The 27,118-nt window shown below is 42.8% G+C and overlaps 1 protein-coding gene across 2 annotated transcripts; it reads right to left on the bottom strand.

The window, feature by feature from the left end:
- Window positions 1-5,182: 5,182 nt before the first annotated feature.
- Window positions 5,183-25,487, bottom strand: ECHDC1 (ethylmalonyl-CoA decarboxylase 1). Of its 2 annotated transcripts, none has more exons than XM_040426974.1 (6): window positions 25,404-25,487; window positions 22,483-22,698; window positions 20,701-20,843; window positions 17,592-17,644; window positions 13,456-13,536; window positions 5,183-5,737 (listed from the first exon to the last, which is right to left on the bottom strand). In XM_040426974.1, exons 2-6 carry the CDS (start codon window positions 22,694-22,696, stop codon window positions 5,335-5,337), a joined length of 894 nt encoding a protein of 297 aa, XP_040282908.1. In that variant the 5' UTR covers window positions 22,697-22,698; window positions 25,404-25,487; the 3' UTR covers window positions 5,183-5,334. The 2 variants fall into 2 exon arrangements, with proteins under 2 accessions (XP_040282908.1, XP_040282909.1); XM_040426975.1 differs by having other exon boundaries at window positions 22,483-22,701; window positions 25,403-25,472.
- Window positions 25,488-27,118: the final 1,631 nt, after the last annotated feature.

A 27,118-nucleotide genomic window follows, 5' to 3' on the forward strand; every position in this document is an offset into this window, starting at 1 on the left:
GTGACTCCCATGCAGACAGATATGATCAATCATCTGTAGCCTGTGTGTGATAAAGGTGGGTTTTGGTTGGTTCCACGTTAGTGATATCATTTTGGTGGCTCATGATCGTATAAGAAAGAGTTGTTGAGTGATCTTCAACATTTGGGGCAAGTGGATATTTAGGAGAGCGGCCGGCCTAGTTAACCCCTTCAGGACACAGCCTTATTTCACCTTAAGGACCAGGCCATTTTTTGCAAATCTGACCAGTGTCACTTTATGTGGTGATAACTTTAAAACGCTTTTACTTAGCTAGGCCATTCAGATTTTTTCGTCACATATTGTACTTCATGACACTGGTAAAATTGAGTAAAAAAAAATTCATTTTTATTTATAAAAAATACCAAATTTACCAAAATTTAGAAAAATTTAGAAAAAATTTGCAAATTTCTAACTTTCAATTTCTCTACTTCTACAATACATAGTAATAACTCCAAAAATAGTTATTAATTTACATACCCCATATGTCTACTTAATGTTTGGATCATTTTGGGAATTATATTTTTTGGGGATGTTACAAGGCTTAGAAGCAAATCTTGAATTTTTTCATAAAGTTTCAAAAACCCAATTTTTAGGGACCAGTTCAGGTCTGAAGTCACTTTGCGAGGCTTACATAATAGAAACCACCCAAAAATGACCCCATTCTATAAACTACACCTCTCAAGGTATTCAAAACTAATTTTACAAACATTGTTAACCCTTTAGGTGTTCCACAAGAATTAATGGAAAAAAGAGATACAATTTCAAAATTTCACTTTTTTGGCAGATTTTCCATTTTAATATTTTTTTTCCAGTTACAAAGCAAGGCTTAACAGCCAAACCAAACTCAATATTTTGGAAGGCAGGTTTTGCTGGACTGTTTTTTTTTACACCATGTCACATTTGAAGCCCCCCTTGATGCACCCCTAGAGTAGAAACTCCATAAAAGTGACACCATCTAAGAAACGACACCCCTCAAGGTATTCAAAACATATTTTACAAATGTCGTTAACCTTTTAGGTGTTCCACTTAGAGTTATTGGCAAATGGAGATGAAATTTCAGAATTTAAATTTTTGGGCAAATTTTCCATTTTTCCCAGTAACAAAGCAAGGGTTAACAGCCAAACAAAACTCAATATTTATGGCCCTGATTCTGTAATTTACAGAAACACCCCATATGTGGTCGTAAACTGCTGTACGGGCACACAGCAGGGCGCAGAAGGAAAGGAATGCCATACGGTTTTTGGAAGGCAGATTATGCTGGACTGTTTTTTTTGACACCATGTCCAATTTGAAGCCCCCCTGATGCACCCCTAGAGTAGAAACTCCAAAAAAGTGACCCCATTTTAGAAACTACGGGATAGGGTGGCAGTATTGTTGGTACTAGTTTATGGTACATATGATTTTTGGTTGCACTGTATTACACTTTGGCAGTTTTTATTTTTTTGTTATTTACAACATTCATCTGACAGGTTAGATCATGTGATATTTTTATAGACCAGGTTGTCATGGATGCAGCGATACCTAATGTGTATACTTTATTTTTATTTATGTAAGTTTTACACAATGATTTCATTTTTGAAGCAAAAAAAAATCGTTTTAGTGTTTCCAAAGTCTGAGAGCCATAATTTTTTCAGTTTTTGGGCGATTACCCTGGGTAGGGTATGATTTTTGCGAGATGAGAGGACTGTTTTATTGGCACTATTTTTGATCGCTTGCTATTACACTTTTTGTGTTGTAAGGTGACAAAAAATGGTTTATTTAGCACAGTTTTTATTTTTAATTTTTTACGGTGTTCATCTGAGAGGTTAGGTCATGTGATATTTTTATAGAGCCGGTTGATACGGACGCGGCGATACCTAATATGTATACTTTTTTATTTATTTATGTAAGTTTTACACAATAATATTTTTGAAACAAAGAAAAAATCTTGTTTTAGTGTCTCCATATTCTGAGAGCCATAGTTTTTTGGCGATTATCTTAGTCAGGGTCTCATTTTTTTGCGGGATGAGATGACGGTTTGATTGGCACTATTTTGGGGTGCATATGACTTTTTGATCGCTTGCTATTACACTTTTTGTGATGCAAGGTGACAAAAAATGGTTTATTTAGCACAGTTTTTTTTTTTATGGTGTTCATCTGAGGGGTTAGGTCATGGGATATTTTTATAGAGCCGGTCTATACGGACGCGGCGATACCGAATATGTATACTTTTTTTTTATTTATGTAAGTTTTACACAATAACAGCTTTTTTGAAACAAAAAAAATTATGTTTTAGTGTCTCCATATTCTGAGCCATAGTTTTATTTTTTGGGCGATTGTCTCAGGTAGGGGCTCATTTTTTTGCGGGGTGAGGTGACTGTTAGATTGGTACTATTTTGGTGGGCAAACGCCTTTTTGATCGCTTGCTGTTGTACTTTTTGTGATGTAAGGTGACAAAAAAATTGTTTATTTAGCAGTTTTTATTTTTTACGGTGTTTATCTGAGAGGTTAGGTCATGTGATATGTTTATAGAGCCGGTCGATACGGACGCGGCGATACTTAATATGTATACTTCCCCTCCCCCCCCCTATTTTTTACCAATTTTATTTTTACTTTATTTCGGGAAAATTTAATTTTGGTTTATTTTTACTTGAAACTTTTAATTTTTTGGGGGGGGGGGGAACTTTATTTTTTAAACTTTTTTTTTCACTTTGGGACTTGAACTTTTGGGGGTCTAATCCTTTACAATGCATTCCAATACTTCTGTATTGGAATGCATTGGCTGTATGAGTAATACTGTGTGTATTACTCATACAGCTTACGGCCTGTGAGATACAGGGGGCTGGATCTCACAGGCTCGTCACCGGAAGGCAGCGCGATGCCTTCCATGCCATCGGGTCCCCCCTACAGCCGCATGGGGACCCGATGGCACCGCCGCCAGCAGCGTAAAGCCGCAAACCGCAGGTCGGAATTGACCTGCGGTTTGCGGCGATCGATGACACGGGGGGGGGTCACGGGACCCCCCCGCGCATTTAGCCAAGGTGCCTGCTCAATGATTTGAGCAGGCACCGGGTTCCGATCACCGCTCGCCGGTGATCGGAAATACACAGGACATACCCGTACGCCCTGTCCTTAAGTACCAGGACATCAGGGCGTACCGATACGCCGTGTCCTGAAGAGGTTAAAAAGAACATTGCCACCACATATGAATGTAGGTTCCAGGCAAGTGTGCACCACCAATGAGGCCCGGTGAGGCGATTGCCTCAGGCAGCACCAGGTAGGGGCAAGAGGGGGGGGGCAGCGGAAGGGCCATGGGCAATGAACGCTTTCATTGTGACAAAGGGGTTAGATTAAGAAATTGGCATTGGGGGAGCGTTTCAGTTTTCGCCTCAGGCAGCAGAAAGGCTAGGTGCACTCCTGGTTCCAGGTTCTCATAGACACCTTCAGCAGGTATCAGATAGTAGTCTATTCATTAGTTTGAGTTTAGCCAGAGTGTAATACCACTGAGAGATTATTTTATGAGTTTTTTTGCATATAGATACAACATGATGGACCATGAGACCTCAAACTTATCTGTTTTATTTCTCCTGTATTTAGCGAGATTGATAAATATTTTCCCATGAAGAGATAAAGGGCCTCTTGGAATATTTAAAGAAGCATTCTGGAATTTTCTTCCCCTTTCCCTATATAGTACAGGATAGACCATTATTAAGATAGAGGCTCTTGTGTATACCTGTTTTATTTGATGTGTCATTTGTGGGTTGTTGTCCATCTTGATTCCTTTCTCCCCTCAGCTATGGTTTTCCTAATGGATCCTACATTTCCCATCATGCCTGGCTTTGCAGAGACATAGGGGGTGCAGTCTCGCCACACTGCATTGCTCTGTGTAATGGCAGCCAGAACAGATCAGTGACACAGAGCTGCTGTCCCTTCACACTGCAGGGTCTCCATGCTTTCCTATGCGATGCACATTCATCCTGTCTGCCCTCTCTCTCTCTCCCCATTAGCTCTTACATGCAGAAGGCATGGAGACCAGTGTGAAGCTGCATCTTATAGAACTAAACAGTATAGACAGGCAGTGTGAGTCAGGAGGTTTACATAACTGCAGCTAATCACTGTAGACACTCACTCACCTACTATATATCTGCACTCCTGGTAATTTACATAGGGGAGACGTTATATCATCAACAAAATACAGAGATATACAGCGGCGTGTGGGGATGGGCCTGAGAACTGCCAGGAAGGATTTGATTGGTGAGGATGTCATCCTGTAGTTCACAGGTAGTCAGCCACAGCGGAGAGACCGAGTCAAGGAGTCTTGAGATCACATGACCAGATTCCCATAATGAAAAGGTTCAAAACGTACAGCTAAGGCTACTTTCACACTAGCGTTCAGAGCGGATCCGTCTGGGGTCTGCCCAGACGGATCCGCTCATATAATGCAGACTTAGGATCCGTTCAGAACGGATCCGTCTGCATTATAGTTTAGAAAGTGTTAAAGGAGCTTCAGACGGATCCGTCCAGACTTTACATTGAAAGTCAATGGGGGACGGATCCGTTTGAAGATTGAGCCATATGGTGTCATCTTCAAACGGATCCGTCCCCACTGACTTACATTGTAAGTCTGGACTGATCCGCTTGTCTCTGCACGGCCAGGCGGACACCCGAACGCTGCCTCACTGCGTATGCGCCGAATACTGAATGGCCCGGCCATTGGAGGTGAAGGCTGCCTGTCAATGTAGTGTAGCAGGGTATGACCAGAGGTGGGGGAACGGATCCTCTAGGAGCAGGGGCAACACCCCTCCTGCACCTAGAGACTAATTAGCATATTATAAAAGTTATATTTCTGGAGTAACGGGGGCATAGATAAAAGTAGGAATAGACTAGTTAGGTTCAGCTGATGGATTGAGATACCAGAGCCCAGCATTCAATCTCATTTGACCTGCCACCTCTGTGTCTTTCTCTGGTCTTTGTTTATATAACTGCAGAGGTTACATGCCCGTATACATACATGACCACTGCAGTCAATCATTGGCCTCAGCAATATTTGTGCCATATGCAGCTGAGGCCAGTGATTGGCTGCAGCAGTCATGTGCATATATGAGTATCTCACTGCTGCACCTAAGTAAACAGAGACCAGCAGGGAGGACTGGAGCTATGGCTCTGGAGGACGCTGGACAAAGAAAGTAGTCAAACATTTGTGTGTGTGTATTTATATACGTCATCAGTCTCTGCCTTTGGCCACATTTTGGCATAACAACTTGGCATAACAAGGAGATCCCCTTCAAGCAGATATTATTAAAATATGTACAGTGTTTAATAACACCTGATGCAGAACTAATTTGGCTTCATTGCTTTTGACAAGGCCTGTAAATGGGCAGGACTACCCCATACTGTTCCAAATATGTCTTTTTCCTTCCTCAGTGTGTCTTCGAACAAGTGTTCTCTCCCAGAGGCAACTATTTTTTTCATTGCCCTAGTTGTATCGGCTGGCCCTTTAGTATATGGTGTTAACCACGTCTTGGCTTCTTCCAATGCTCTGTCTGCAGCTGAAGATAAAATGTCATCAGTCAGTCCTATGCGTAAAGCATATTCAGGGTGAATTCCAAGAGCACTGCTCAATAATTTAAGAGCTTGTCTACTTCCAACGAGCTGAATTAATCTTGATGCTCCACCCCAGCCTGGAATTATTGCCATATGCTTGTGGACAAATCTTATTTCACTTCCTTCAGTCATCAACCTGCAGGATGGAAATAATAAAGAAAAAATCTGTAATATTCACACATGGTACATTTGCTCTGTTACATTAATTTCAATGGGTTTATTTTGGCAGAAAGCACATGGACCTCTGTAAGCCTTAGGGTGCAAATTGTGGGTCTGCATAAGGCTACTTTCACACTAGCGTTTTTCTTTTCCGGCATAGAGTTCCGTCACAGGGGCTCTATACCGGAAAATAACTGATCAGTTTAATCCCCATGCATTCTGATTGGAGAGCAATCCGTTCAGGATGCATCAGGATGTCTTCAGTTCAGTCATTTTGACTGATCAGGCAAAAGAGAAAACCTATCTCTGGCGAAAAAAACGGAAGACTTGCCTGAATGCCGGATCCAGCATTTTTATCCATAGGAATGTATTAGTGCCGGATCCAGCATTTAAAATACCGGAATGCCAGATCCGTCCTTCTGCATGCGCAGACCTTTAAAAATTAGGGGGGAAAAAATACCGGATCTGTTTTGCCTGATGACACCGGAAAAACGGATCCGGTATTGCAATGCATTTTGCTGACTGATCAGTCTGAAAAATGCCTGATCAGTCTGAAAAATGCCTGATCAGGATCCTGATCAGTCTGAAAAATGCCTGATTAGTCAGAAAAAATGACATCCGTTTGCATACAGTTTGCCTGATCAGGCAACAGAACTGCCTGCCAGAATCAAACAACGCAAGTGTGAAAGTACCCTAACACAGATACCGACCCTGTGCATTCTGCATTTTGAGAACTGCACATGACCAGCGCTATATAAAAATACCGCAATTTGTGGTCCCCAATGCACAGGCAACATCCATGGGGCTGCCACAACGGATCCAGACCCATTCAACTTAAATGGGTCCGTGATCCGTCCGCACCGCAAAAAAATAGAACACGTGGTACTTTTTTTGTGGTGCTGAGGCACGGAGAAAAACCCCACTGAAGCACTCCGCACCTTCTGGATTGCGGACCTATTCAAGTGAATGAGTCTTCATCTGAGATGCTGTGCAAAAAGGCCAGGGCCCGTATATTGCAGACCCGCTATTTGCAGGGTGCAATACGGGCACGGCCGGCACATGGTCATGCTCGCATAAGTCCTTATTCAGATGAATGGGAGAGTCACATACTATATATCTGCAACCCTTTGTAGGTTTATAGAAATACAGTGCAGATACCAGCTCACTCAAATCTGCAAACGGATATACCCGCGTGCACGGTGCCCGGTTTTTCAACCTCCTTTGAAGGGTGCAACAAATGAATAAAAGAATGTAGGCTCCAGCACTCACTCTTGTTGAAGTGTCTTTTTCTCCATGCTTTATTGGCAAATATTCACAGACATATGGGACACAAATATCTCTCAGGTATATCGGCTGTTGATGCGTTTCTAAAACTTCTTATTTGTAACAGACTGTTACGAATAAGAAGTTTTCGAAACGCGTCAACAGCCGATATACCTGAGAGATATTTGTGTCTCATATGTCTGTGAATATTTGCCAATAAAGCATGGAGAAAAAGACACTTCAACAAGAGCGAGTGCTGGAGCCTACATTCTTTTATTCATATATATCTGCAACAAATTAGGGATTTCTGCAGTGGAATTTTTACTGCCGTTTTCCACAAAGTTTATTCTACGTATTACAACGGGTGAAATCCGCAGCATAAATTGACATGCTGCGGATTTAAAATCTGCACCACAGGTCATTTCCACACAACTTTTGATGCTGCTCTAGTGGGTTTTAGTCCACAATTCTAAGACAGAAAATTCACAATGTATCCCCGCTCCCCCCACATGGAGATGGGATGGCCACTGATCATCTGTTAGCAGGCGCCGCATCCACCGAAACTAACTCAGTGTATGGAGATGCTAACTTTCAGCTGCTGTCACTTCCAACCCACGTTCTAAAGGCTATATTTCCTGATGTAGAGGAGATAATGCTGGGATTCTGGTCTTGTTTCAAATCTTAAATGGCCAGCTTTCAAACAAGACCATGCACATATATTTCTTTCCTACAGATTCGGGGATTTTTAGACTTAAAGCAGCTAGGTCATCAGTATGTGATCGGTTGGGGTCTGACATCTGGCACCCACTGCCAAACAGCTGCTTGAAGAGGTTGCAGAACTCCTGTGCGTGCTCCTGCCGCCTTGCAGCTTAACAAGCACAGAGTAGTCTATTGGATTGCAGCCAGAACTCGAGTCGAGGGGGAACGGGTGGGAACGGCGTTCCTGCACTTTTTTCACAGCAGGAACGCCGTTCCCGTTCACAGGGCCGGCTCTTCCATAAGGCAGACCAAGCGGTCTTTTTTTAATCACTTACTTGCCAGCAGCGCAGCGCTGCCGGGCGCCCTCCCCAGCCAGTGTTCACTCTAAGCCACAGATAGGAGCAGGAGGCTGCTGATTGGCCAGTATCAGCTAGCTGCCCTGCCATTGGTCCATCCTTTCACACCCCCTTCTCTCTGGAGCTGAACACAGCAGGAGGTTGTAAAGCCTGCGTTCTCACAGTGGATCATGTGACCATGAAGGAGCATGTGACCAGTGACGTCACAGACCTCCTTCTAACAAATCCATTCTAGCATCTACCCAGCATGTATGGCAGGACTCTGCAGAGCAAAGACCATGTGCCCAGGTGAGGTGACCACAGAAGTGCCCTGGCATCTGTCTGCTGCTGGAAGCTCAATGTGGAGCTTTATGAATGTAAAAACTAATGCCCAAGAGGCTAAAGAAAACCCTGCTTGTCTGCTTCTGACCCTAATCTTAACACATAACGTTCATTTGATTCCAATCTACCCTAACACCTAAAGGGATTTTTTTAAAGCCTGCTGTTTCTCTAGACGACCTTATGTTGATAGTAGTGTTAATAGAGTCTCAAAGGTCTGTAAAAATAGGGTAACGGCTTTTATAGACCCTTGAGACTCTATTAACACTACTATAAATATAAGGTCACCTAGAGAAAGAGCAAGTTTTTAAAATATTTTTTTTACTATAGGTGTTAAAACATAACTTATTTGATTGCTTGAACACCTAAAGGAAAACAAATTAAAAACCTGCTGTTTCTCAAGATGACCTTATGTCGATAGCAGTGGTAATAGAGTCTGAAAGGTCTATAGAAGCAGTTACCCTATTTTTACAGACCTTTGAGGCTCTATTAACGCTACTGTCAACATAAAGTCATCTAGAGACACAGCAGGTTTTTAAAATGATTTTTCCTTTAGGTGTTAAAACATAACTTTCATTTGATTGCTGTAACACCTAAAGGAAAAACAGAATTAAAAAAACATGCTGTTTCTCTAAATGACCTGATGTTGATAGTAGTGTTAATAGAGTCTCAAAGGTTTGTAAAAATAGTGTACCTGCTTCTATAGACCTTACTATTACCACTACTTTTAGCATAAGATCATCTGGGGAAACATCAGGTTTTTTAAATTATTATTTTTTATTTAGGTGTTAGAGCAATCAAATGGAGGGGGAGAAATGTGACCTGGGTGAGGATGGGGTTACATGATGGGCCGGAGACAATGTCTGTAGTCTGTCTGTGCCATGGACGGGGAGAAATATGACATGGAGGGCTGATGGCTGACATGGGGGTCTGATCTGAGGCATTGGGGCTGTGCCTGCGAGCTGAGGTCTAATTAACATTGCGGGTCTGACCTGAGGTGGAATGAAAAATATTGTTTCCTATTATCCTCCTCTAAAACCTAGGTGCGTCTTATGGGCCGGTGCATCTTATAGGGCGAAAAATACGGTACTTGCTTGCTCCTCCTCCCAACCTCCCCTGCCCTTTGTGTACGCTGCGCGCCGTGACGTCACGCGGAGGCATTTGGGTGAGTTCCCACACTTTTTTTCCCCAGGACTTGACCCCTGATTGCAGCTGTGTTTGGAATTCTAGTTCAGCTCTAGTTAGGGATGAGCATTATGTCACGTGTCTAGGAAGAGCCTGTGGTGCTCAAGAGGTGCCCTGGTCTCTTCAGACAGCTGCTTAGCAGGGGTACCGGCAGTCAGACCCCCACTGATCAGATACTGATGACCTATCCTGAGAATAGGTCATCAGTACTACTCAGACAACCCCTTTGAAGAGTCAAAACCGCCCAAACTGTAAGGGGAATTTATCATGAGGGGAATATTTGAGGTCAGTTTTGCTTGAGTCTGCGCTGGAGTACTTTATGCCACATTTATGGCAATACAGCCACGGCTGCCCAACGCCGTGTGCATGAGGCCTTAAGCACTTTTGTCTAGAAAAACTACTCCAGTTTTCTTACTTCACCCTCCTATTGGAATGAGATGGCAACTTTTTTTTTTTAAAAAGTCTCACTGAAATCTGGGGTGAAACTCATTAACATAGTTAACCACGCCAACATTCCCATCCATATTTCAAAATTGGAATGAGTGATGTAAAAACGCAAGAAGTCGCTTAATTTTGGTGCAAATCAGTCCAAAAAGTAACTAAAGCCCCATTTTGCGACTTTTTGAAGAAAAAAATTCTGGCATGAAGGCATGATTAATCAGGGCCTGTATGTTTATCAGGAAATTAGAACACTTCCCTGTGAGAAGGAAGAGCGTATAAAAAAATAATAGTGATGTCATAGCGTACACCTGAAGGTAAACTGGCCCTATCCTTGTAAAATGAGCAAATACTGACCAACTAGCTCATGTAATGACATTGAAGGCAGCAGAGAAAATCAATTCTGGGCTCATGTGCATGAATGCATAATTATTTGAATGGTGGCTGATTTCTACATACCATACAGCGTCTGTAGACACCTCTGGCTATGTATGTATATGTCACGGTGGGGAGTGGGGGAAACTCCCCACCGAACATCGTGGGAAACAGGAGTAGAAACTAGGCCAGGATGCCGGGATAAAGGAGCAGGTCACCTCCTATTGCAACCCTGATCCTAGCCCTGACTCCTATCCATATGAGTGGACCCAGATGGTAGGAGGGCTCATACACAGGAACCTCGGACCCCGAGTCGCCCTGATGATCCCTGAAATTAAAGGTCAGGAACTAGAGACGACCTGTTCCTCCACAACACGGACGAACAGGAGTCTCCACAGGCCTAGCAGCAAAGATAGGGTAAGACAATGAACAGCAACTGGATCGGCAGGTAAGAACCCAGTGATACAACACACGGAAACAACAAGCACTTACCTGCCGCAGCAACAGGGTGGAACAACACCAATAACTACCTGGACCCCCATGCAGACAGGATGCATGGCGGCACCAGGCAGAGCTGCTCATTGACTTGTAGTCCCCCCTCCGGGGAACTCAGGAGCCCTCTCGCCGAAGGCACAGACAGGCAGGGGAATGTCTAGCAACTATGCTGGACTACAAACACCAAACTAGACATAACAACAGACCCTGAACATAACCCACACCAAACATATACAAGAGACAATAGAGTAGAATACATAGAAACATAGGGATGACATTGATGTCTAACTAGGTGGCCCTCACACTGGACAGAAAGACTATCCAGACAGAAGTAAAGGTCCATCACTAACCAAGGCAGGAATACCACCGACCTTACGCTCACAGCAACAGGATAAGTAGGCCACACCCAGAACACACCTAGATCCACACCTTAACCCCACACACACACCAGACTGGGAAGGAACAAATACATATCTCCCCACAGCAAACAAATAACTGTTCCATGCTTGGACTCTACTGGTAGCTGGAACCCAGGCGAATCCATTGGTCCCAGAACCACCTCCCTGCGACATTCTGGTCTGGAGCCATGAGCCCTAATCGGTTTTGTGGCTCATGTGCTGCCAGCCCAGAAGAGGGGGGTGGACCCCTCCCAGAGGGAAGGAGGGGAGGGGCCGGCTACAGGTTAAAAGGCTTCTGCCAGCAAGCGTGTCTTTTCTCTGAAGGAGGGTCACATCGTGCCATGCGTTTAGAGGGACCTGCAACCTGCTGACATCACTGCTCGCCATGTGACTACAAAAAAGGATTCATCACAACCCAAAAGGACTCATCCATCTGGTAAACTGACTTTTGCTCTGTTTAATCCTGTTTTTACCATACCACCTGTATTTGTAACCTCAGACCATTGTATATATCCTTGTGTGTGTATAGTGTATTATCTAGTGAGCCCTTAAGGCGATTAAATATATAATTTAATCTTGTGCTGTCTGGTATCTCGATCACGAATCCCCACGTCCGTGTTTCGGCCTAGTAATACGCTACCGCGGGTTGGTTTCTTACCCTATATAATCCCATTAGCAGACCGGGCTTATATTAAACAAGGAACTGGTGGCAGTATACCCGGGAAGAGGAAGCGCTGTTTCACTGGGGCAGTGAAAAGGGTCTCAGCTTGTTGCCTTTCTGTGCCCATGTGGACAGGAGGAATCTGTGAAAACTATACCAAGACTGATCTTATCCGCTCCTCCAGGAGAGTGTAATGTCACGCCTTGGTAACCAGTGACCATACCGTATCTCGTAGGCTCGACGTAGTTGATGTTAAGCGGGTACGAGGGGTGGTATCCCTTACAACTCTTTTAAGGACAAATAGGACATTATTTCTTACAGTCATTAATATAAAAAATAGTTAAAGGTGAGTGGAACTGGATCATCAGGTAAGAATCAGGATTCAAGACATACAGTTTCTGGCTCGCTGAGATGAGAGGGAAGGAGTGCTTCCCACCTTTGAAGTCACAGATGAAAGGGTTTTCAAACATAATGAAATATCTTTATCTGGTGAAACTATTACCTTTACATAAAAAAAATATGGCTTTTTTCAAGAATCAGCAACAGTGATGTCCTGTTATACCCTGTATTGCAGCTCAGCTCCACTGAAATGAATCAGGATGAGCTGCAATGCGGACATATGTGGCACCAGAACAAAGCAGCCATGTTTTTTTTTTTTTTTTTTTTTATCCTTTAGAAACCATGCTGGTTGCTATTCATTTCACATTTGTCACTGGTGTGATGTTGTCTCGCTAGGGCTCTTCATTTGCGAATGGGCAGATGACTTAACTTCTATGCAGTGTCAGATTATAATATGGGTCAGTCTCATCATCTTAAGGGTATGTCCCCACAAGATGGATATGCTGTGGATTTGCTTCCGCAAATCTGTGTGCAGAAAATTTGCAGTGTTTTATCGCAGCAAAGAGGATAAGATTTCAAGAGATTTTATCCACACACTGCAATCCACATTCCACCGTGTAAATTCATGGCTGTGGCAGTCAGTGTGACATGCTATATATGTGAATTCCTTCCAGTCGTCAGCTGCCTCTCCACGTGCTGCTAACTGCCGTAAAGGCAGCGCACCAGCGGGCCAAGTAGATAAGAGGCCCGGCTGGCAGCTGCCCTTATACCCTACAGTAAGTAAGATAAGGTGATGTTTTTTGTCTTTCTGGCTCCTCAAAGGCCCAGCATTCTGCACCTCGTCCTTTTTTCAGGCTTCTTTATAGGGGAAAATGCCATAAAAAAACACTAGTGGGCAAAACACATTGTTTGCAAAAAAGAGTCAGGAAATATACCACAAAGCTGTGTCAAAAAATGCAGGTAAGCAATAGAAAAACACATGCAATTATTCTGGCATTTTTACTGCCCCCAAAAAGCCCCAGCGCAAATGTGTGTGTATATAGGGAACCTTAGCTAGTATTGAAAAACTTCAGCATGCTGCGTTTTGGGGAGGGGGGTGGGGGGGAATGACACTGGCTGAGGATTACTTTGTAATTATGGAGTCAACACTATCTTGAAGGTAACATACCTGAAGTCACACGCCGTGCATAGCTCAGCTCCTCCCCCGAGTGCTTTTCCTTGAACCAGGGCAACACTGATGAGAGGTAACCTTAAATAAAATATTCCTATAAATACATAAACCCTCTTACAACTAAGCATATGTAATTCACAAGTAGGAATATAAAACCATAACCATAATGTGGCCATTATTTCCCATGTTACAGGAGTTGTCCGGCCAGTATATTAAAATAAAAAGGCTCAAAAATAAAATAAAACAGGGGTATTCATCAATTCCCTGCCTCTCCCATCCCATCCCATGTCCAGCACCAGCCCCTATTGACACAGAAATGTAAACATTCAGCCAATCACTGGCTCCAGAGGTGACCTGCCAGAGCAGTCACATGTCCATGTTCTGAGGGACCTGGCAAGCACTGGAATGGGAGCAATGGGATTGGTGAGGCATTGTGAGCCTTTCCCTTTAATGAAATATGTACGGTACATTTCCTTCTATACAGTATATCAAGTTGAATACTCACAATAGATCAACATTTTAAACTAAAAGTTCACACAGGGTGGATTTGTCATGTAAATTCTGTATGAAAGTCTACAGCAAACCACAAAGCAAGCCAAGCAAATGGTAGTTTGAAAACCTTGACAGGGGAAAAAAATAGGGCCTAGGGTTGCTTCACACTGTTTTTGTTTTGTTTTTTTAAAAACACAGCGTCGCTGGTTTTGATGCACGTTTGAGCCAAAACCAGAAAGTGATTAAAAAAGGCAAGGCAAATATAAAGGAAGGACTTATACTTTTCCTTCCTGCTGGATCAATTTATTACTTTTGCTAAAAAAAATTTAAAATATAAAAAAAAAAAAAAAAAAAAAAAAAAAAAAAATGCATCTTTTTTCCCAAACACACCGTTTAAAACCATCCTTTTAGGGTATATTGACACATTGCAGATACACTGTGAATTTTCAGTTGCAGAGTTGTTTGCTGCAAATCCACAGTGTTTTACAGGACCAGAAAGTGAAAGAGATTTTACTTAGACGGGTTGTCCGGGTTTTTACCATCTATGACCTATCCTCAGGATAGGTCATAAATATCAGATAGGCGGGGGTCCTACACCTGGCAGCCCCGCCGATCAGCTGCATGAGGAGACGGCGTGTGCGGTGTGCACGTGCTGTCTCCTTTCCTGCTGCTATATTTATGGCAAAGCAGCAGCGAGAAGGAAGAGAGACGGGAGACAACACGTGCACACTGCGCGCGCTGTCTTCTTATACATAGAAACATAGAATGTGTCGGCAGATAAGAACCATTTGGCCCATCTAGTCTGCCCAATATATCTGAATCCTATGAATAGTCCCTGGCCCTATCTTATATGAAGGATGGCCTTATGCCTATCCCATGCATGCTTAAACCCCTTCACTGTATTTGCAGCTACCACTTCTGCAGGAAGGCTATTCCATGCATCCACTACTCTCTCAGTAAAGTAATACTTCCTTATATTACTTTTAAACCTTTGCCCCTCTAATTTAAAACTGTGTCCTCTTGTGGTAGTTTTTCTTTTAAATATGCTCTCCTCCTTTACCGAGTTGATTCCCTTTATGTATTTAAAAGTTTCTATCATATCCCCTCTGTCTCTTCTTTCTTCCAAGCTATACATATTAAGGTCCTTGAACCTTTCCTGGTAAGTTTTATCCTGCAATCCATGTACTAGTTTAGTAGCTCTTCTCTGAACTCTCTCTAAAGTATCTATATCCTTCTGGAGATATGGCCTCCAGTACTGCGCACAATACTCCAAGTGAGGTCTCACCAGTGTTCTGTACAGCGGCATAAGCACTTCACTCTTTCTACTGCTTATACCTCTCCCTATACATCCAAGCATTCTGCTGGCATTTCGTGCTGCTCTATTACATTGTCTTCCCACATTTAAGTCTTCTGAAATAATTACTCCTAAATCCCTTTCCTCAGATACTGAGGTCAGGACTGTGTCAAATATTCTATATTCTGCCCTTGGGTTTTTACGCCCCAGGTGCATTATCTTGCAGTTATCCACATTAAATTTCAGTTGCCAGAGTTCTGACCATTCTTCTAGTTTTCCTAAATCCTTTTCCATTTGGTGTATCCCTCCAGGAACATCAACCCTGTTACATATCTTTGTGTCATCAGCAAAAAGACAAACCTTACCATTGAGGCCTTTTGCAATATCACTTATGAAGATATTAAACAAAATTGGTCCCAGTACAGATCCCTGTGGAACCCCACTGGTAACATGACCTTGTTTTGAATGTTCTCCATTGACTACAACCCTCTGTTGTCTGTCACTCAGCCACTGCCTAATCCACTCAACAATATGGGAGTCCATGCTCAATGACTGCAGTTTATTGATAAGTCTTCTATGTGGGACAGTGTCAAAAGCCTTACTAAAATCTAGATATGCGATGTCTACTGCACCTCCACCGTCTATTATTTTAGTCACCCAGTCAAAAAAATCTATAAGATTTGTTTGACATGATCTCCCTGAAGTAAACCCATGTTGTTTTTCATCTTGCAATCTATGGGATTTTAGATGTTCTACAATCCTATCCTTTAATAGGGTTTCCATTAATTTGCCTACCTTTGATGTCAGACTCACTGGTCTATAGTTGCTCGATACAGCTGACTGGCGGGGGGTGCCAGGTGTAGGACCCCCTCCGATCTGATATGGATGGCCTATCCTGAGGATATGTAATCCATAGTAAAAACCCGGACAACCCCTTTAAAGAGGTCGGGAGTGAATGGGAGATGTTCAACCAGCGAAGCAGAACAAGCTACACGGCTTCCGTAACTCCAGCTGTTTCCGTAGGGTCTAGGGCCGGTACTTTGTCTGATCTCACCATGGAAACGACAAGATAGCACAAGCCCTTTAATTTTATCCATGAGCTGTGTAAACAAAACTAAGAATTACGAGTGGAAACTGACATGGTGCAGATTTTCATGCAATGCAAAGAAGGAAATCTGCGCCATATTATCAGCAGCATTTTCGCAACAAAATCCACACTTACTGTGGATATAGAAATCTGCGGCATGTTCAATTCTGCTACCAAAAAGATTTCGCAGAAAAAGCTCTTGCCATTACAAAAGGTTACAATCTACTGTAAAATCCACAAGGGTAAGTATGTAGATTTATGATGTGGACTTAAACGCAGCAAATCTGATCTGTGTGAACATACCGTAAGTGGTGTAACTATACAGCAAATAGGTGAGATTGTTATGATACTCAAGCAAGAAAATATCTACGGTGCATAGTCTAAAAGAAAAAAAAAATCAGGTATTTTTTTTTACCCGCATTATGGGACTGATTTCGAAAAATCCCAGTTACAATGAAAAACCCTTGGTAAATGGATTACACCTACAATACTAAATTAGTCTACAGTCTAAAATCAACTGCATTAATAAAGCAGAAGCTCCATGCTGTCACCTTTGCATGAGCTTCTCAGAAACCGTCATTTTGAGAATATATTCAATTAATAAAATAATAATACAGATGTCATAACCAATATGGCTGCCCTTCCTGTTGTCCCTTTTCAAGCACATTCAGAGGTGCAGATTTCAAACTTCTGGGGGCTACTGAGCTCACAATTCCCAGCAAGGCCTGCTAACTCAGTGTCTGTATTGGACAGTTGTGATTTGCATCCTAAGAACAACATTATGAAATCAGGTTGATGCCCAGAGAAATGGTATCTGCTGATGGTTGTGTTGTGTGTGGGACTGGTCATTTTGGGAGGAGAGGACAATAATTTCACAACTGTAACTGGATATCAGATTATCCACACAGTTTATAAATGCTTACACTTTGCTTTCTAGCAAATTGGCATTGGCACTTATCTTCAGATTACTGTAAAGGGAACCAGTATCCACGAGATCACTCCCAATGATGCTGACTGGTTGGGAGCCATAGAGCTCCCTACAATGCACCAACCAGCCTTCCATCTCTCGGTCCTGTATAGTGGGCAGTCTCAGCACCCACTGAGTTAGCCCTTTAAAGGACTCTTATTCAATGTACGCCTGTCTCATGACAGGTACAGCAAAACGCAAGGCCTGTATATGCCTGATCATTATAGACGTGCACAAAGGTGGACTTTTACAACCATTCTACTGCTATCACACTGGTAATGGGAGGAAAGTACCTCTGCAGCCTTGTCAATGTGTTCTGCATAAACATGCACATCATAAGACCATCCTGTGGATATAACAAAAAGACAAACATCCGTGTACTGTTAGAAAAATGACATTAAATATTTATTATTAAATATTAACCCCTTAAGGACCTTGTCATTTTTTACCTTAAGGATCTTTTGCAATTCTGACATGTGTCACTTTATGTGGTGATAACTTTAAAATGCTTTTACTTATCCAAGCCATTCTGAGACTGTTTTCTCGTGACATATTGTTCTTCATGACAGTGGTAAAATTGAGTAAAAAAAAATAATTTTGTATTTATAAAAAAATACCACATTTTGAAAAAAAAATAATTGAAACATTCGCAATTTTCAAAATTTCAATTTCTATGCTTTTAAAACAGATAGTGATACCTCCTAAAATAGTTATTACTTTCCATTTCCCATATGTGTACTTCATGTTTAGATCATTTTGTGAATGTCATTTTATTTTTTGGGGATGTTACAAGGCTTAGAAGTTTAGACGCAAATCTTGAAATTTTTCAGAACATTTCCAAAAACCCACGTTAAGGACCAGTTCAGGTCTGAAGTCACTTTGTGAGGCTTACATAATAGACACCACCCAAAAATGACCCCATTTTAGGAACTACACCCCTCAAGGTATTCAAAACTGATTTTAAAATCTTTGTTAACCCTTTAGGTGTTCCACAAGAATTAAAGGAAAATGGAGATGAAATTTCAGAATTTCACTTTTTGGGCAGATTTTACATTTTAATCAATTTTTTCCTGCTAACAAGGCAAGGGTTAACAGCCAAACAAAACTCAATATTTATTACCCTGATTCTGTAGTTTACAGAAACACCCATATGTGGTCATAAACTCCTGTATGGGAACACGGCAGGGCGCAAAAGGAGAGGAACGCCATATGGTTTTTAGAAGGCAGATTTTACTGGGATAATTTTAAGTTGCCATGTCCCATTTGAAGACCCCCTGATGCACCCCTAGGAGTAGAAACTCCAAAAAAAATAAAACATTTTGGAAACTACAGAAGGTGGCAGTTTTGTTGGTACTATTTTAGGGTGCATATGATTTTTGGTTTCTCTATATTACACTTTTTGTGAGGCAAGGTAACAAAAAATAGCTGTTTTGGCACTGTTTTTATGTATTGCTATTTACAATGTTCATCTGACAGGTTAGATCATGTGGTATTTTTATAGAGCAGGTTGTTACGGATGCGACAATACCAAATATGACTACTTTTTTTGTTTGTTTCAGTTTTACATAATAAAGCAATAATTGAAGAAATTTTTTTTTTTTGTGTCTCCATATTCTGAAAGCCATAGTTTTTTGTATTTTTTTGGGCGACTGTCTTATGTAGGGGCTAATTTTTTTCGGTATGAGATGACAGTTTGATTGTTACTAATTTGGGGTGCATATTATATTTTTGATCGCTTGGTATTACACTTTTTGTGATGTAAGGTGACAAAAAATGGCTTTTTTTTTTTTAAACGGTGTTCACCTGAGAGGATAGGTCATGTGATATTTTTATACAGCAGGTTCTTACGGACGCGGAGATACCTAATATGAGTACTTTTTATTTATTTAAGTTTTACACAAATAAACAAAAAATAAATCATGTTTTAGTGTCTTCATATTCTGAGAGCCATAGTTTTTTTTTTATTTTTTGGGCGATTGTCTTAGGCTACTTTCACACCTGCGTTTAGGTCGGATCCGTCTGGTATGTGCCCAGACGGATCCGCACCTATAATGCAAACGCTTAGATCCGTTCAGAACGGATCCGTTTGCATTACCATGAACAAAAAAAAAAATTTTTTTTTTTATTTGTTTTTTGTTCATGATAATGCAAACGGATCCGTTTTGACTTTACATTGAAAGTCAATGGGGGACGGATCCGTTTGAAAATTGAGCCATACTGTGTCAACTTCAAACGGATCCGTCCCCATTGACTTACATTGTAAGTCTGGACGGATCCGTTTGCCTCCGCACGGCCAGGCGGACACCTGAACGCTGCAAGCTGCGTTCAGGTGTCCGCCTGCTGAGCGGAGGACAAACGGAGCCAGACTGATGCATTCTGAGCGGATCCGCATCCACTCAGAATGCATTAGGGCTGGACGGATTCGTTCGGGGCCGCTTGTGAGCCCCTTCAAACGGAACTCACAAGCGGAGCCCCGAACGCTAGTGTGAAAGTAGCCTTAGGTAGGGGCTCATTTTTTCAGGATGAGATGACGGTTTGATTAGTTAGATTTTTGGGTGTGTATGACTTTGTGATCGCTTGGTATTACACTTTTTCTGATGTAAGATGACAAAAAATGGCTTTTATTAGCACCATTTTTATTAATTTTTTTTTATGGTGTTGACCAGACACTGTGGATCATGTGATATTTTTACAGAGCAGGTTGTTATGCGTGCAGTGATACCTAATATATGTCTGTTTTGTTTTGTTTTTTCTCTATTTTTTTACAATTTTATATGTCTCTTTTTTTGGGAAAGGGGATTTTTTATTTATTTAATGAAACTTAAATTTCTTTTTGTTAAAAACAGTTTTTTCACTTTTATTATTTTTTTTGTCCCACTATGGGACTTCAACATTAGAGGGTCTGATCCCTGTTTCAATGCAGCACAATACATCTGTATTGTACTGCATTGACTATCAGTGTATTTCACAGCGTAATACACTGATAGTTTGCCTATGAGACCCAGCTGGGCCTCATAGGCCTCCGTACATGCTGGGCCCCAAGGCCTTGGAATGGCTTGGGGCTGCCATGGCAACCATCGGGTCTCTGCCACCGCGGCGCGGGGACCCGATGGTTAAGGAGGAGTGCAAACCTCCCATATGCCACCATCAGTGCTGACCGTGGCATATGAGGGTTCCACCGGCATCGGCGTTATAACCGATGCTGGTGAATGCAGCAGGGATCCGGATGTCAGTAACAGCCGAATCTGTGCTGCTGATTGCTGGACCACACATGAAGGACCGCAGGACGAGAATGCTCGTCCTGGGGCGCAAAGTACCGGCCATTTAGGACGAGCATTCTCGTCCTGGATCCTTAAGGTGTTAAATGAAAAGACTAGCAATGAAGATGACAATCCAGATTACCTTAGGACTAGAGAGCGCTTTAACAGAATGCAAGTCTCCACCAGAACAGAAAGTATGCTCGGCACCATAAACAATGAGGCCCTTCCCTTCTTTCCAGTTTTCCAGATCACTAACCCGTTCCTCCAACTCTAGCATCATAGATCCTGGGATACAAATTCAAAGTCTGTTAAATCTTTCATAATCATCTGTCAGCCCTGAAAACATAGGGGGAAGTTTATCAAAACTGGTGTAAACTAGAACTGGCTTAATTGACCATAGCAACCAATCAGATTCCACCTTTCATTTTTCAGAACTCCTTTGGAAAACGTAAGCATCAATCTGATTGGTTGCTATGGGCAGCCAGTTTTCCTTTACGCCAGTTTTGATAAATCTCCCCCACAGTGTCTATTTGGGTTTCTACCACCACATTTTGACCTAATTAGCTGTCAGACACTAGCGATCTGCTCGTGTCTGCTCTACCTAACCATGCTATTGTAATTCCTTTCTGTGCAGCAGTTACCCTAAAAAACGTAGTTTTATTGGTATGCAAATGAGCCTCTAGGTGCTATGGGGGCGTCTTTTCAGCCCCTAGAGGCTCCGTCCACTCACCATTTCTGCCGCCCAGCGCGCATGGTTAGGTACAGCAGACACTAGCAGATCGCTAGTGTCTGACAGCTAATTAGGTCAAAATGTGGTGGTAGAAACCCTTTAAGGCCTCTTGCACGCAAAGTTTTTTTTTTCTCCGTTTATGTCCCGTTTTTTGCGTTCCATATACGGACTGTATACAGAACCATTCATTTCAATGGATCTGCAAAAAATAAAAAATAATGGAAGGTACTCCGTATGCCTTCCGTTTCCGTTCAAAGATAGAACATGTCCTATTATTGTCCGCATAACTGACAAGGATAGTACTCTTCTATCAGGGGCCAGCAAAATACAGAATGCACACGGACGTCATCCGTATTTTTTCCGGATCCGTTTTTGGCGGACAGCAAAATACTGAAAAAGCCATACGGTAGTGTGCAAGAAGCCTAAAAATGAAGAAAGAAGCTATTTGGTGTGAACTATGGATATGTTTAGAAAATTGAAATACAATTGCCGTGGAATCTGCAACAGTAAGCAGAGGCTCATTTCTGCCACAAATTTGAAGTTATACATGCCACGGATCCACAATTTAGTCCAACTGAATGGGGCTGATCCCTGTGCTGCCATCTGCCCTGGATTCCATGCAGAATCTGCTGCAAGAAGTGACGTGGCTTTTTGGCAATTGGATTTCCCATTGATGACAATAGGGTGCACATTTTTAGCATATTCCACATGGACTTTGGCATGGAATACATGCTGAAATGCTAGTTTTCTGGGGCAGGAGGGGCCCACAAAGCTGTCATTATATGGTTGTGCCCTTTATTGCTTCTGCTGGGAGAGCTGGAACCGATGCACTAGACTAGGCAATGATTAAGGCATCCAGCCACCAAATTTTCAAGGAAAGCAAAACCTGGTTGTGCCAATTTTCTATTTGCCAGCTAGATAGATAAGAGATATATCTATGATAGAAAGTATAGGCAGGGTCGGTCGACAGACGAGGCAGGGTCGGTCGACAGACGAGGCAGGGTCGGTCGACAGACGAGGCAGGGTCGGTCGACAGACGAGGCAGGGTCGGTCGACAGACGAGGCAGGGTCGGTCGACAGACGAGGCAGGGTCGGTCGACAGACGAGGCAGGGTCGGTCGACAGACGAGGCAGGGTCGGTCGACAGACGAGCTAGATAGAATAGTTAATGCATGTTACATGTGGACAACTCTACCTGAAATTGCATTCTTCCGGGATGGATGATTTATGCACAGCTCTGCTATTCCATTTTCTCCTTTGCAGAGATTAATGGACCCTCCTGACCACTGAGCCAGCTTCTTCTTTGCTTCAGTTTCATTAAATCCATGGCTACTATTATATAGACGTCTGTACAGACACCATCTGGCTGTTGCATTCTTCGGCACACATTTCAGTATGGTAAGTGCCATGTCTAGAAATAAATGAATGCATTTATTGTTCTAAAATGTTACTAAACACAAAAATACTTAGATATTGGGAGTGGTGTGTAATAATCTTAGGCACCAAACAATGGGAATGTTCCACCAGGTAAGAAAAGATCCCTACAACCACAGAAAATGGCAGGAGCCCGTACCAAACGTGTTCCGGCACATTGCAGAAAGTGCTTACACTGCAGAACAGGTATTAGGGGGGCGGCCACACAGGACGGATGTGAGTGGAGCATATACAGGGACAACAAATATGATGAGATTTAAAAAATGTATTTAATCTGCGATGCGAAAGTTGGCCCTACTTAATGAATGGGGGAGCCTTAAATTTTTGCTGCAGATTCCACTGCACCCATCTCTAGAACGGGTCCCCCAGAGTGAAAGAGAGTGCACCTGGCAAGTGCGGCCACCCTCCATTCAGATCACCAATACTGATGACACACAGCAACCCCACTGAGCAGCCGCCCCACCAAAACGAAGCAGACGCTCCGTCCACTGCAGCAGATGGAGTTTCTGATTCTGCTCCGTCTTCTGTGTTCATTTCCGCCGTAGTGATCCGTAGTTTTTATTGATACCATTATGGGGTATTTATGACTTTTTAATTTTTTTAGATATTTTTTTTAAGGCATAGCACCTAAAAAGGTCAGTGTGGCCATTATGATTGTTTTTTTTCCCCAATATGCCATTCACCATAAGGGATAAAAACTTTAGGGCACATTTATTAATAAAGTTTTTTTTCCTGCGCCAGAAATACGCCTATTTTAGGCGTATTTCTGTTTGATAAATGACCTTCTTTATTTTAATACTTCGGACATTTTTGGACTCTGTAATGTCAATTACGTTTTTTTATTTCATTTTTGAAACATAGATTGTTTACTTTTATATCTAGAACGCGGAAAGGAGGTGGTTTGATTTTTTTTTATTTTACCCATTTTGTTCACTCAGATCTCCACCGATCAATACCTGCCACATCAAAAGGTTTTTTGAGAGCTCAGCGATACTTTAACTACGTTGGCACAATAAAAACACTTCTTGGCTGCATTCCAAGACCCATAATATTTTTATAACATTTACGGAGCTGTGTGAGGGTTTACTTTCTGCAAGAGGAATTATCGCTGCTATAATACCATTATACCATTTTGGGGGCCCGGAAGAACAAAAAACACAGCATCCCTGGCATAATGTTGTTTAGTAGTTCACTGGGTGGGAATAATAAAGCAGTTTGTAGGAGAAAGGCTTTTATTTTTCGTACAAACTTTATTGGCCTTTTCTTTACCATTTTTAATTCACATTATGTGACTTGATCCTATATAATACAGCACTGTACTACAGTAACGCAGTCAATTCTGCCATTGCAGGGTATTTCACAAACCCCTACCTCTGTAATGCACTTAGGGCCTCATTCACATTTCGTTGTCAGTGACACGTCCGTGAAAAAAAAGTGTTTCATCCGTGAAGCTGTCCGTGGTTGGTTTCGTGTGTCCGTTTTTACCATCTGTAATTCACTGACGTTGCTCAGCTGAAAATTCATTTCCAAAGAATCTCCTATTAGTCTTCAGTGAAAAACGGACGTGTGTCAGTGATTTTCACGGACCCAGACACTTTAATGGGCGTGATTGGTCCGCATCACGGATCAGCGGTAGTGCATGTCTCCGTGATGACGGACGACCCATGGTCAGTAAAAAAAAAAATACTGAAATGTGAACAGATACATTTAAAGCGAACCTTTCACCAGGATTTCACTTAATAAACTATTACCAGTACCTTATAGATTATCCTCATTGTGTTTCAATGCATTCTTGTCCCGCTTTCCTGGGATGTATATTGATGAAAAAAACGATTTATAAAGTCCTCGTCTCCAGCTCCTGCAGTCACGCTAGAAGTCAAGGGGGTAGCCCTTCCCTCACTCCGGGCTGTAACTCCCCTGCCCTAACCCCTCCTCCAAGTAGTGTAACTGACACCCGGCTCAGTCGCCGGGACCGCGCTTGTACTGGCGGCGCATGCTCCGTCGGTCTCAGTAGCAGCGCGCCTGAAGAACAGAAGACAGGCAGGCATCGGGGACGGACGGCGCATGCCCCATTCAGTTACAGCATCGCGCTTCAGTCCGCACGATAGACGGGATCGCGCTGCTACTGAGACCGACGGCGCATGCGCCGCCAGTACAAGTGCGGTCCCGGCGACTGAGCCGGGTGTCAGTTACACTACTTAGAGGGCAGGGGAGTTACAGCCCGGAGTGAGGGAAGGGCTACCCCCTTGACTTCTAGCGTGACTGCAGGAGCTGCAGACGAGGACTTTATAAGTCGTTTTTTTCATGAATATACATCCCAGGAAAGCGGGACAAGAATGAATTGAAACACAATGAGGATAATCTATAAGGTACTGGTAATAGTTTATTAAGTGAAATCCTGGTGAAAGGTTCGCTTTAAAACAATTGGTAGGTGTGCTGTCCATGGAAAATGCAGACAGCACGCGTCAGTGAAAAACGGAAATGTGAATCTATTAGTGCCAAAAAAAAGGCATAACGACAAAACAATCTGCACACTATACATGTGTACTACTAGAAGGGTACATTCATACCCGGCAGACATTTCTGAGACTGTCTCACTCACGGGATAGAACACTATTCAGAAGGATGGAATGGAGTTTTCAGTGGCAGAAGCTACAATTGCACGTGAATGCACCCACTCACCTCCGGAAGGTCGGTGTCCTCTTCTGCAGGCTCCCGGCTCACTACTCCTCCAGGTGACTGAGAGAGTGGCACGCAGGCCCTTTGATGACGTCACAGTCACGTGACCAGTCCTGGGCGGGAGGCAGTGAGCTGAGAGGCGTGCACGGCTGCTGGGCTGCACGGTGGTGTTGCTTCACACACCCCATTTTATTTGGGGAAAACACCGTTTTTGTGCCAGATTTTTTTCATGCATGTTTGTTTTTTTGCCAAAGCCAGAAATCGATTCAAAAGGAAATAGAAATATATATATATATATATAGTAAAAACGTATTTTCTCCTTTCTGCTGGATCCTCTGTGTGAATTCAGCCTTTAGAGTAATACAGAATGGTTGTGTCTAAACTCCAGACACCAAACGGACCTGGTCCTTTTGCACTCCAGTATGGGAAATAGCCAGGTCTCGAAGAGCTGTCTAAACTCCAGACACGGTACGGACCTCTCAGCCCCCTGGTGGACGGGTCCGGAACAGAGCTAGTGTTTAGCCAGCTCACATTGATTTTTGCTAAACTCCATACACGGTACGGACCTCTCAGCCCCCTGGTGGTCAGGTACGGAACTATGATGGGATTTAGCAGATTCAAAGTGAATTGGCGAAACTCCATACTCCGTAAGGACCTTCTTAACCCTTTGTGGTATGTGATCCATTACAATTAATTTTGCCAAATAAAGTTGAACAGATGAGTGGTAGAAAATCTCTTTTTTATTTTTAATCCTTATAAGGCCTCCTGCAGAAGACCGGATGGTTTTGCGGTCCGTTTTTACATTTTTTTTTGTTTCAGTACTGTCTCAGTTTCCGTTCCATTTGGTTTGCATTTATTGAGGAACTTAAACAAGGCATATACAGTAATTACATTCTAAAATTCGGCTGGGCATAACATTTTCAATAGACGTTCCGCAAAAAAAATGGAACAAATACGGAAAACATACGGATGCATTCTGTATCCATTCATTTTACAGCCCCATTGACTTGAATGGAGCCACGGGACATGATTTGCAGGCAATAATATGACCTGTTCTATCTTTGAACTGAAAAACGGAAACTGAATGCATACGGAGTACATTCCGTTTTTTTGCGGACCCATTGAAATGAATGGTTCCATATATGGAATTGAAAAAGCGTTCTGCCAAACGGAAAAAAAAAACGTTTGTGTGCAGGAGGCCTAAGGGCTCTTTCACACTTGCGTTATTGTCTTCCGGCATAGAGTTCCGTCGTCGGGACTCTATGCCGGAAGAATACTGATCAGGATTATCCTAATGCATTCTGAATGGAGAGAAATCCGTTCAGGATGCATCAGGATGTCTTCAGTTCCGGTACGGAACGTTTTTTGGCCGGAGAAAATACCGCAGCATGCTGCGCTTTTTGCTCCGGCCAAAAATCCTGAAGACTTGCCGCAAGGCCGGATCCGGGATCAATGCCCATTGAAAGGCATTGATCCGGATCCGGCCTTAAGCTAAACGTCGTTTCGGCGCATTGCCGGACCCGACGTTTAGCTTTTTCTGAATAGTTACCATGGCTACCGGGACGCTAAAGTCCTGACAGCCATGGTAAGTGTAGCGGGGAGCAGCATACTTACCGTCCGTGCGGCTCCCCGGGCGCTCCAGAGTGACGTCAGGACGCCCCAAGCGCATGGATCACGTGATCACATGGATCACGTCATCCATGCGCATGGGGCGCTCT

Source organism: Bufo bufo, chromosome 4 (genome assembly GCF_905171765.1).
Source record: "Bufo bufo chromosome 4, aBufBuf1.1, whole genome shotgun sequence".
Lineage (NCBI taxonomy): Eukaryota > Metazoa > Chordata > Amphibia > Anura > Bufonidae > Bufo > Bufo bufo.

Coding starts and splice junctions, on each gene's coding strand:
- ECHDC1 (XM_040426974.1), bottom strand. CDS start 22,696: ATGGCACTTACCATACTGAAATGTGTGCCGAAGAATGCAACAGCCAGA. Junction 20,844..22,482: donor CCGGAAGAATGCAATTTCAG/GTAGAGTTGTCC, acceptor TTTGTATCCCAG/GATCTATGATGCTAGAGTTG. Junction 5,738..13,455: donor TGCACGGCGTGTGACTTCAG/GTATGTTACCTT, acceptor TCCATCCTGCAG/GTTGATGACTGAAGGAAGTG.